A 12,055-nucleotide genomic window follows, 5' to 3' on the forward strand; every position below is an offset into this window, starting at 1 on the left:
ACATATCTGTGTCTCAATATACAGATATATTTATATATATATATATATATATATATATATATATATATATTAAGAATTATTGCAATACAATATATTCAGTGGCATTTTTCGTCTGGTCTTGGAAAGTTTTCCATTCCCTCGCCCTTCGTCCTTAGCACTCATTATCTAAGGACAGATCAGGGAACGATGCAGTTTTAACAACCATGATATGAACTGAAGATGACACAAGGGTGATACGGGGACTTCTTGTGACTTGTACAGATTGCCATCTCCGTTGAGACTGTCATTCTGCACCCTTCCCCGGTATTAAATATCCATTACCCAGATCTTACATCTCATGTACTAAGTGACATTTTCCCACCAAATATTTCATTCTTGGACTCTTTGTCAAATAAAGATGAGTTGTTGGATAGTACACGAAGTTTCTTTATGACAAACATGATCTGACCCGTTATCAGAAGTGTTAATGTGCCTTCAGAATGTGACATATTGCTTAAATCCAGTCTGTAAGTTTTACAGACTTGTTAAGAAATTTTGGAATTTTTTCTATTTCCCAATGTCACTATTTATGTAAAAAAAAACCTGAAATCTTGCCGGTTTTACACTGATCACGGAGCCTTGTAATATGCTGACACTTTGATAAATTTCTGTAGGATTACAATGAATAGTAGTCTAGCATAAGGAGGACACAGAGGTGGTTGTCCAGGGCTCCAAATTCTATGGGGGCATGACATTTCACTCCCTTTTTTGCCCGCACTGTAAATAATTCAGGACTCCACTGCACTTAGATGTTTGTACTTGCGAGTAATTGCCCGGCGGCCGATAAGCTGACAACGCTCTCCGTATAATAAAGTGAGCTTTGTCATCCCGGTCACTACTGATGCAGAATGCAGCAACCGATCAAAAACTCATCTCAACTGTTGTGCTCCGCATAGGCAGCATCGGTAATAAATCATGTGCATTACACGTGCTGCACTTTGCTCTCCTGCAGTTTCTGTAATTTTGTGAAAGGAAAAGCAGAGACCAGTTGGGAAATTGGTCCCAAATTTTGAAAAGTATCCTCTGTAAAACAAAACACTCCTTTTTCTAACCCTAAGTAGGGCTAGGCTTAGGCCAACAACAAGGGCTGGAGTTAGGGCTACAACAAGGGCTAGAGTTAGGGCTACAACAAGGGCTAGGGTGAAGGCGACAACAAGGGCTTAAATTAGGGCTGCAACAAGGGCTAGGGTTAAGGATACAATAAGGGCTAAGGTTAGGGCTGCAAGAAGGGCTATGGTTAGAGCTACAACAAGAGCTAGGTTTAGGGCTTCAACAAGGGCTAGGGTTACAACAAGCGCTGGAGTTAGGGCTACAACAAGGGCTAGGGTGCGGTCTACAACAAGGGCTGGGGGGAAGGCGACAACAAGGTCTAAGGTTAGGGCTACAACAAGGGCTATGGTTAGAGCTACAAGGGCTAGGGTTAGGACTACAACAAGGGCTAGGGTTAGGGTTACAATAAGGGCTAGGGTTAGGACTACAACAAGGGCTAGGGTTAGGGTTACAATAAGGGCTAGGGTTTGCGCTACAACCAAGGATAGGGAGGAAGGGCTACAACAAGGGCTAGGGTTAGGGCTACAACAAGGGCTATGGTTATGGCTAGGGTGTTAAAATGTAACAAAAACAAATTATGATAAAACATTTTGCTTTTTTTAAAGATTTTATGCCAGCAAAAAGCAGAAACAAACAAGCGTGTCAAAGGATTTGCTATTCACGACATGGACACAATTCTCTCCCTCCTCTTCCCTACACAATAACCTCTGCACAGGTCAAAGAGCATGCCCACAATACTCAACCTCAACCTTCACTTATTTTGCAGTGGGGGTAAATTGTCAGACTGGGGTGCCAAGGTCCCATCAGTAACATCAACTCCAGGATCCCACTTTTCTGCTACATCCTCAATCACAAAGTTCTGTAGAATCAAATGGGTAGATTGTTAAATGAATAAGATGCCGCCTCTGTCTGTACATAGGGATTCAAGTATATTGTGCCAAGTACTGCTCATATAAGAGCACTCTTGCACAACAGCCCACCGGGGAATTCTCCGGTTCTTCTGTGGGCCAGTCCTTGACTGGTGGTAACATATGCTCACTACTAGTACCCCATAGACATAAATTGAGAGGTGAACACACACGTACACTACAGCTTTGTTCACACAGTGACTTCTTAGAATTATTGAGGGTCCCAGTGGTCGGACCCCCAGCAGTCAATCATACATTATTTATTACCTATCCGATGTATGTTTGGAGTCTGATAGATTCCATGATCTCAAATACCTGAATCCAGACACTTTGCAGCATCGTATATTGATTGATATCATGTTGTAGATAATTCTCGGGATTAATAATTAATCATTTTAGCCTTTGGGTATTACACATGTCTGGAAGCTCCATTGACTTATATCGTATCTAGCTGTTACCCATCACCTTTCACCTGCTCCTACTCTGTCCAGACACCAGGGCAAGTAATTTATAACTAAGCTGTTTAACCCTTCTGTAACATTTTTTTTTACATTTTTTTTTTAATAATTCTTGGATAGTCGGTAACACGATATAAAAAGAGCACTCTGGGGTTAGCCACTCCATCGTAACAAGGTGAAAAACAACTAATCAAAGCAGCAACTTAGTACTATTGTATTCTGCAGGAAAGGAGGGGATGCAAGAGACCTAATTACTTTTTGTTTTTTAGAGGTTTTTTTTTTTTTTTAAAGCACAACGATAAGTCCAAACATGATGGTAAAGGAGGAAATTCTTTAAGGTAATTGCTATAATTTTAATACATATGTTGGGAAACATAGAACTTCAATTCCCCCCCCCCCAAAAAAAAAAAAGTGACCTTAAAATGTAATAAAAAATATTTTTATGAAATGATTCAATTTGTGCTGTACCCATGTCTTTTTCGAATATGTAAATATATGTATTTTTTGCAATTGCGGTACATATTTTATTTAATATTTTATTACACTTGTGCTTTTTATGATGCATTATATGTCGCAGCATGGAATATGCGGAGGCCGCTACTGACGATGGAGAGAGCGTTGTAAAGGGGTTTTCTGGGAAATGACTGCCCTCTAGGGATAAAAAATGGAATGAAACGCTCTGTACCTGAACTTTGATTAAGAAGTGTCCATTATATGGAAGTGATCTATAGAATGAGATAGATGATAAAAGATATAGAAAACTAGATGACAGAAGATGACAGATAATAGATAGATAGATAATAGATAGATAATAGATATATAGATAATAGATAGATAGATAATAGATAGATAGATAATAGATAGATGATAGATAGATATTAGATATTTAAATAAATAGATAGATAGATAATAGATAGATAATAGATATATGATAGATAGATGATAGATAGATAATAGATATATAGATAATAGATAGGTGATAGATAATAGATAGATAATAGATATATAGATAGATAGATGATAGATAGATAGATAATAGATAGATAATAGATATATGATAGATAGATAATAGATAGATAGTAGATATATAGATAATAGATAGGTGATAGATAGATAATAGATAGATGATAGATAATAGATATATAGATAATAGATAGATAATAGATAGATGATAGATAGATAGATAGATAGATAGATAATAGATAGATGATAGATAAGAGACAGATAGATAGATAGATAATAGCTATATAGCTAATAGATAGATGATAGATAGATAGATAGATATATAGATAATAGATAGATAATAGATAGATGATAGATAAATAATAGATAGATAATAGATAGATAATAGATAGATGATAGATAAATAATAGATAGATAATAGATAGATAATAGATAGATGATAGATAGATAATAGATAGATAGATAATAGATAGATAATAGATAGATAGATAGATAATAAGGAGATAAACAATAAAACAGATATTAAATAGATGACAGAAGATAACAAAATGGATAACATAAGATGAAAGGAAATAGAAAGAAATGGAAGGAAGAGAAAAAGAAAGGAAGAAAGAAAAAAGAAAGAGAAAGAAAAAAAGAGAAAAGAGAAGGAAGGCAGGAAGAAAGAAACAGAAAGAAAGACGGAAAGAAAGAGAAAAGGGAAAAAATAAAGTCAGAAAGAAAAAATAAAAAAGAGAAAGAATGAAAGGGGGAAAGAGAAAATAGAAGAAAGAAAGAAAGAAAGAAAGAAAGAAAGAGAGAAAAGGTATGAAAGGATGGAAAAAGAGAAAGAATTTCAGCTTGAAATTAGCTACTTAACCATTCTGCTTCTCTAACGAGACTTTTCCACACATGTTGTATTACTAATTATAATAAAATATCTTTTAGGTTCTCAGGATTTGATGTCATTAACATGTGATACTAGTCAAAAAATGTTCCATCTTATTCCTGTTTTCAAAAGATTTGTGCCCATTTTTTTTTACTTGTAGTGTCACTTAGGTTCTCATTTATTTAAAAAAAAAAAAAAACATATTAGGATAATTAATTTTAAATTTAAAAATTTAAAGTTAAATATTAAATCAAATAAAGTTGCATATTCTACTTTTCTAATGAAGATGGACACAGATCTTTTTGAGTAAAAAGAAATCTATTGTTTAATATTCATTTGACAGTAAAACATGATTTTTTATGATATTATTTATTTATTTATTTTTGTATTAAAAAATCAGTGGCATGGCACTTTGGCTCTTTGGTTTTTTTCTCAGGGTACCCATGTGAAATCCCTTTCCTGAAGTATTTTATGTCTCAGGGCTCTCTTAAATTTCTGCTGTTACGACAGAAAGGATGTTCATAACAAGTTTTTCCTGTGTGATGTCACTATGCTCCAAGCCTTTATATATACTGCAAAAAAAGTTAGGAAGCATCGAAGCCTCGGAGCTGAGGACAGGAGACAGATCCTATCCCTCCAGCATCTATCCCAAGAAAATCGACCAGTCATGTCCGGCCTCAGACAAGGCGGCAGATTAGCGCTTTTGACATTTTTTCTGACCAGCTTTAAGGTCGGCGTTGCCTTTCTCAATTCGTCGCCAATTATAAATTCAGGATGGGGAAGCCCGGACCGGCTGATGCACCTGTACACCGCCACCGAATGGAACAGCTTCCACCTGCAGATCAACCACGACGGCCACATCGACGGATCTCCGCACCAAACCATATACAGTAAGATTTTAAAAAAATGTCAATTATTAAATTTATTTTTTTTTTTTAAATAAAATATCAAAATTTATTTCTTTTTTTCTTTTTATATTAATAACCTCATTCTTTTTAATCAGATACGACACTATGAGAACATTTTTTGATGCGCTCTTGCTCTCTGTTATCAGCCTATTTTTTATAGGTTGTTTAATGGAATTTATGCTTATGTAATACTTGGCCTCACTTATTATATGGTCCTGTTATAATGGACCCAAAAGCACAAAGGCTTATAATTCCTAGGATTCCTATGAATGTTTCTAATTCTTATTACATAGTGGGTTTCCGCCATGCAAAAGGTTGATACCCTTTAAATGTCCCCATTGCCCATCACAGTGCATAAAAAATACTGTCCATCTGCAGGCAGAAGAATGTATGCATCATTTTATACAGGGAAGAAGGGTGAGAAAATTGTCTTAAAGGGAAAGAATCATCAGAAAACAATCTACTGGTTAAATCTAATTTTTAAGTGATTTTTTTTATTTTTGGCAATTTTTAATAATATTTTTTATATATATTACATTTAATAATATTATATATACCGTATTTAATATTACTAAATGCAACAATTATGTATTAAATTTAATAATATTAAATCAAATTTTTAAGTGATTATTTTTTATTTTATTTTTGCCAATTTTTAATAATATTTTATATAGCTATATTACTTAATATTACTTAATGCAACAAATATGTATTAAATTTAATAATATTAAATCAAATTTTTAAGTGATTATTTTTTATTTTATTTTTGGCAATTTTTAATAATATTTTATATATATATATATATATATATTACATTTAATAATATTAGATATACCGTATTTAATATTATTAAATGCAACAAATATGTATTAAATTTAATAATATTAAATCAAATTTTTAAATGATTATTTTTTAGTTTATTTTTGGCAATATTATATATATATATATGGTATATTACATGTAATAATATTATATATATTTAATATTATTAAATGTCACCAATCTGTATTAAATGTAATAATATTAAAATATCTATATATTATATTACTATATTTAATACATATAGGTTACATTTAATAATATTAATATATATTATATTATTAAATGTAATATATATATAAGTAATAATATTATATAAATATATTATATGCTAATAATGTTACATTTAATAAATAGACGCTATGTTTTTTTTAATATATATTTAATTTTACAGTATTATAGCTATATCTTAAAATCTTGCAATTAGTCAAATATTAGATTACAGAGCATGCCCACAACGATCCTCCTTGGAACTAAATGGGTCATCATTTCCAATGGATTGATGTCTAAGGGCAGACAACAGAATTAAAAAAAAAAAAAATCTAATAAAAATAATAGAAACTAATTGAAAAGAAAAAAAAGATTGTATACAATATACAGTTTCAAATATTAATTTTATATTAAATTATAAAAATATATATATATATTTTCTTTTCTTTTTCATGAACAAAATGACTGTTCAAACCAAGCACAGGAGCTCGGTGCACGCTTGGCCAGAAAAGTTTAGCGCACCTTCTCACTTCCTTGTTTTCCACCCTCCTCTGGCTCTTATAAAGTCTGAGCTGTCAATCAAGGAGAAGGGGGTGGGGATAGATGTAAAACAAGTAGGTGGGACGGGGTACTGAACTGTTTAGTCAAATCAAGGGTGCACCGAGCTCCTGTGCTTGGTTTGAACAGTCATTTTGTGCTGATAGACTCCTTTTTAAGATGCGTTTGAAATAGTGCTAATATGGGAGGTTTCCGTTTCATTCTTTCTATTTTCCCCTTCCTCTAGGTGCACTGATGATCAGATCAGAGTCTGCAGGCAAAGTTGTTATTACAGGAGTCAAAAGTGGGCGCTACCTGTGCATGGACAGATTCGGCAACGCCTTTGGATCAGTAAGTATTTACCTCCATGATTCCTTAACATTCCGTAAGAACTCACTAGTGCTGGAAGAAAACTAGTACTAAGCCCCGATTGCTTAAAAGGTGTCCAAGAGGGCTACAATAGTGCACAGATAAATAGTAAAGGGCCACATTGCTAAAGTATTTGGACCCCCATGGATTCCAAAGTGATGGCCTATCACTAGAATCAGATAGGAAAATCCCTTTAAGAGCTTATGGCCATCTTGTGCATCCTCCGCTATTAGTATTTACCAGTGAATTCATAGAGGGAAACGTGCACTCGGAAAACCAGTTTAAAGGGGTTGTCCACAGCTCGGACAAGCTCCTCTTACATAACACATACTCACTTCCTGCGCTGGTGCCGTTCCAGCGATGTTGGCATTTACCCTCCGGCCACTCATGTTATATTGTTTTCCCACTTGAACGTTGCGCCCACTGATTTTCTGCTAGTGGGTTGCAGTTCTCACTCTTCCGAAAAGTGAGTGAAGCATCTCACTAGTGTCCGCTGATTGACTGCAGCGCTCACATGGCATAACCATGCCAGGAGACCCAGAACCAACATTGCTGGAATGGTGCCGATGCAGGAGGTGAGTATGTGATATTGGTCAGAGACCGCTCCTGCCGGCGATTCATCAGCTTCTGCTGATGTAACCTCGACAGAGATGCAGCTTCTCTTCTGCTCTGTTGACGAGGTGGGACTGCCGATGTCATGCTGATTGACACCTGGCTCCCTGCTGCCAATCAGCATGACATTGGCAGTCACTCTCCATCGACAGAGCAGCCTGAAAGAAGAAGAGCTGTTCTGTTGACGTGGAGCAGCTGAATCGCCGACACAAGCAGTCAGTGAACACTGTGAGCAGGCGCTGAGTACATCTGTTAGCAGCTACCTACCTGTTACTTTTTGGGTTCATAGTAAAAAACAAATCAAAATAGTCCTGGCCAACCTCTTTAAGAAGGGGTTGTCCGAATAGTGGACAAACCCTTTACGACCTGGTTGCCTTGCTTTGATGTGTGTTCCAACTGCCAGAAGCACTTTTATTCAAGTAGCTCCCATGAACTTTTTTTTACGAGGTGGCCACCTTTATGTGGTCAACTCTCTATGAGAGTACCAGGACCAGTGGAGCTTCCAGACTTCCACCAGTAGACCAAATGCTACGTCATAATAGTCTATCATAGACAATGACTTGGTAATTTGCCACAACTTTTTTTACTTTCTGAAATGACTTACCACGTATTAATCGACCTCCATATTCCACAGCACTACTTTAGTTATGATGACTGCGTCTTCAAGCATGAAACCCTTGAGAACCGCCATGATGTCTACCATTCTCCAAAGCACAACTACCTTCTAAGCCTAAGGAAGCCAAAACAGTTCTTCCGCCCAGGAATGGACTTACCTCCCTATTCCCAATTTTTGTCTATGGAGAACACAATCCCAATCACCAGATTTATCACCCCCGAGCCTGTCCGACACACAAGGAGCGCCGAACTGTATCCAGATCCTCTTAACGTAAGTAGAGGAAAGAAGCCGACTCTGAATTACCCAACCCCCAAGGATGCTCAAGATGTCAAACCTTCTGACCCTCAAGAGCCCTTGAGACCGAACAAGAATGAAAAGGAAGACCCTGAAGACCCAAGGGGTGTTATCATCACAAGGAAAGAAAACCCACGTGAATATTTTTATAAGATGACATCCCAACTCAGTGGCTGATCTTAAAGCGTCACCAAAACCTAGCGTAGGTACTTTTAGGGAAAGTCAATTAAATAGTCATCCTCATTTCATAATATTGTTATTTTTTTAGGATACCCTATGGTTGAGGTAGAACCATAAAAAAATATACATTTCAGTCTTCTATTAAAGAGGTTGTCACCATGGAGGAGGTTGTCCACATCTTGGAACCTCCCTAGAGGAGCCTGAATGGCCACCATGCAACTCCAAATTTCTGGCTAATCATGGATCCTCCTGCCAAAATCAATTGCTTGTTGGGAGTCTATGAAGCCAAAGACTAGGCAATTAGTCAATACTGGTGGTGGCTTTTATGGAACCCATGGAATTGTCTAAGATTTTTAAAAACTTCCACAAAATGAGATAAAATTAAAAAAAAATTAACCATTACTCAACTTTTATGCCACCCGCGAGTCCAGTCCAGATAAGATTACTGCCCATGTGCAGCCCATTGGTAATTGTGCACATACAGCCCAAAATCAATGGGGTCAAAAAGGTTCCCATGCCAGGACACTAAAAAACTGCTAAAGACCAGTGGGGCTGGAAAAGTAAAGGACTGACAAATGCGAGGTTTGGTTAATTTTTTTAATGCATTTTTTGCTTGTAAGGAACTTTTTAAAAATCTCAGAAAATCCCTTTAATTTTACACCAGAGATCGACTCAATAAGTTATATTTAATAGGGGTTTCCACTAATGACCACCCCCTCATTAATGGACCTGGGAAGTGAAAAAAAAAAAAAAAGATACTGACCTCCCGGAGCGGTGCAGCTTCCTCTGTAGTCAAGGTCAGCTGGGATCAAAATTTTGGTGAGGGTGTTGTTTCTACCGCTTGGCTGCGGAGGGTACGTCAACTCACTGGGAGGTATAAATTTTTTATCTGTTCCCTAGGCTTATAAATAAGGGGCTTTATAGGAGTTAACAAGCCCTTTAATGAGGTTCTTTTTTTGGGATTAAAGTTCTGAAATTAGGCAAAGAGAAAGGAAGGGTCTCTATACATAGCAATATTGGGTTCCATTGAAAACGTTGCACCATCTTGCTTTTACAGGCTCTTGGTTTCCTTGCACAGTCAACTTTGATGTGGTCTGTGGTCATAAATTTGGTTGAGAAGAGCTCAGAAAAAGACAGATAACAGAAATAGAAACTCCCCATCAGTCCATCAGAACGAGCTCACTGACAGATTCTCAGTTAACTCATTCTGCATCGAGCAATAGGAGGTAAACGACAACATTTTCTATGCAACCCAATTGTAAAAATGGTTTTTAGGCCCCAAACACATGCATTTAATTAAAAAAATTCTCTCATAGGTGGACAACCCCTTTAAAATTAACAATAACATTTGTTGAGGATTTTTTTTTTTATTATTCTGTTAGTACCAGTCAACCCTTATCACATGGTTTAAAGAAAAAAAGATTTTGTGATTGAATTTACTAGTTTTTGCACTAGAATTATTTTTTTGTGGAGGAACGTACCAGGCCTCATGATGTCCTTGTTGCTTATGCAAACCATTAAGCTTTAATTTTCTAAACTGCACTGGATTCATATAATTTGGACACTCAATTTTTGCTTTGGTCTATAAGGCAATTTTCGCTTTGTAATATGCCACATGGGGAAGATTAATTATTTGAAGTACGTTTTCAGGCATAACTGCAACCTGTTTAGCCGCCACTAGAGGGAGCCCAGGAGGGTACTGCATACTGTTGATACATAGAACATAACAATATATCTGTATGCAGCAAAGCTCTTTAGCTCCCTCTAGTGGACATAGCAGACAATCAATATTTTATATTTTATGTTGATGTAAGAAATTTAGAACTCTCTCAGAGAACGTTTATTAGGAAGATTTCTTAAGAAATTAATCTTAGATCTAAAACCAACATGGTAGAGATTCCCTTTTTGTCCTAAGTCTCCTCCAATATTTTTTTTATTAAAAAAAAAAGAAAAGTATTTATTTAATATTTAACTATAAGTGGAATAATGTATTAATAAGAATTTTGGTAACATAAAAACAAAACAAAACAAACACTAAACTAAAAGTGTAAAGCATTTAACCAAAAATTGTCATGACGTGATAAATTCTTATCTAGATCAACTGCAGATCTTCGTCTATTGCAAGTCACCGCCTGCGCGTAGATTATTCATTTATGGCTTGTCCTCGAATTAAAAAGGGCTCGATTGTTGAACTGATTTCTACAAAATATTAAGACAGAGCATGCGTGACTTTGAAAGTTGTCAAAGGCATTACCCAGCAGTTGAGGAACTATTATCAAGGGCGCTCCTCACATGTTGAGGAACTGTTCTCAAGGGCACTACCCTACAGTTGAGGAACTGTTCTCAAGGGCGCTCCCCACCTTTTGAGGAAATGTAATCAAGGGCACTACCTGCTTGTTAAGTGACTGTTCACAAGGGCGCTACCTGCCAGTTGAGGGACTATTCTCAAGGGCGCTACCTGCCTGTTGAGGGACTTATCAAGGGCGCTCCCCGACAGTTGAGGAACTATAATCAAGGGCAATCCCCACCTATTGAGGAAGTGTAATCAAGGGTGCTACCCACCTGTTGAGGGACTGTTCTCAAGGGCGCTACCTGCCTGTTGAGGGACTGTTCTCATGTTCGCTACCTGCCTGTTGAGGGACTATTATCAAGGGCACTACTTGTCTGTTGAGGGACTATTCTCAAGGGCGCTCCCCGCCTGATGAGGGACTATTCTCAAGGGAGCTCCCCGCCTGATGAGGGACTATTCTCAAGGGCGCTCCCCGCCTGATGAGGGACTATTCTCAAGGGCGCTCCCCGCCTGATGAGGGACTATTCTCAAGGGAGCTCCCCGCCTGATGAGGGACTATTCTCAAGGGTGCTCCCCGCCTGATGAGGGACTATTCTCAAGGGCGCTCCCCGCCTGATGAGGGACTATTCTCAAGGGCGCTCCCCGCCTGATGAGGGCTATTCTCAAGGGCGCTCCACGCCTGATGAGGGACTATTCTCAAGGGCGCTCCCCGCCTGATGAGGGACTATTCTCAAGGGCACTACCTGCCTGTTGAGGGACTATTGTCAAAGGCATTACTGACAGTTGAGGAACTGTAATCAAGGGAGCTCCCCACCTATAGAGGGACTGTAACTTTGGCAACTCTGTTCACTTTCAGGCTATGCTAAAAGTTGCAGTTTCTCAAGAACTACAGGTTGAAGACCACTGGTCTGGATGTATGGAGTTGTCTTGAAGT

General features: G+C 37.2%; 1 protein-coding gene across 1 annotated transcript; it reads left to right on the forward strand.

Annotated features, from left to right (window-relative positions):
* Positions 1-4,953: 4,953 nt before the first annotated feature.
* FGF23 (fibroblast growth factor 23) lies at positions 4,954-8,916 on the forward strand. Its single transcript, XM_073567337.1, has 3 exons — positions 4,954-5,176; positions 7,008-7,111; positions 8,376-8,916. The coding sequence occupies exons 1-3, from the start codon at positions 4,954-4,956 to the stop codon at positions 8,826-8,828; spliced, it is 780 nt and encodes a 259-aa protein (XP_073423438.1). The 3' UTR covers positions 8,829-8,916.
* Positions 8,917-12,055: the final 3,139 nt, after the last annotated feature.

The sequence above is a fragment of the Dendrobates tinctorius genome, unplaced genomic scaffold (genome assembly GCF_039654945.1).
Source record: "Dendrobates tinctorius isolate UK_male_01 unplaced genomic scaffold, ASM3965494v1 ptg000020l, whole genome shotgun sequence".
Classification (NCBI taxonomy): Eukaryota; Metazoa; Chordata; class Amphibia; order Anura; family Dendrobatidae; genus Dendrobates; species Dendrobates tinctorius.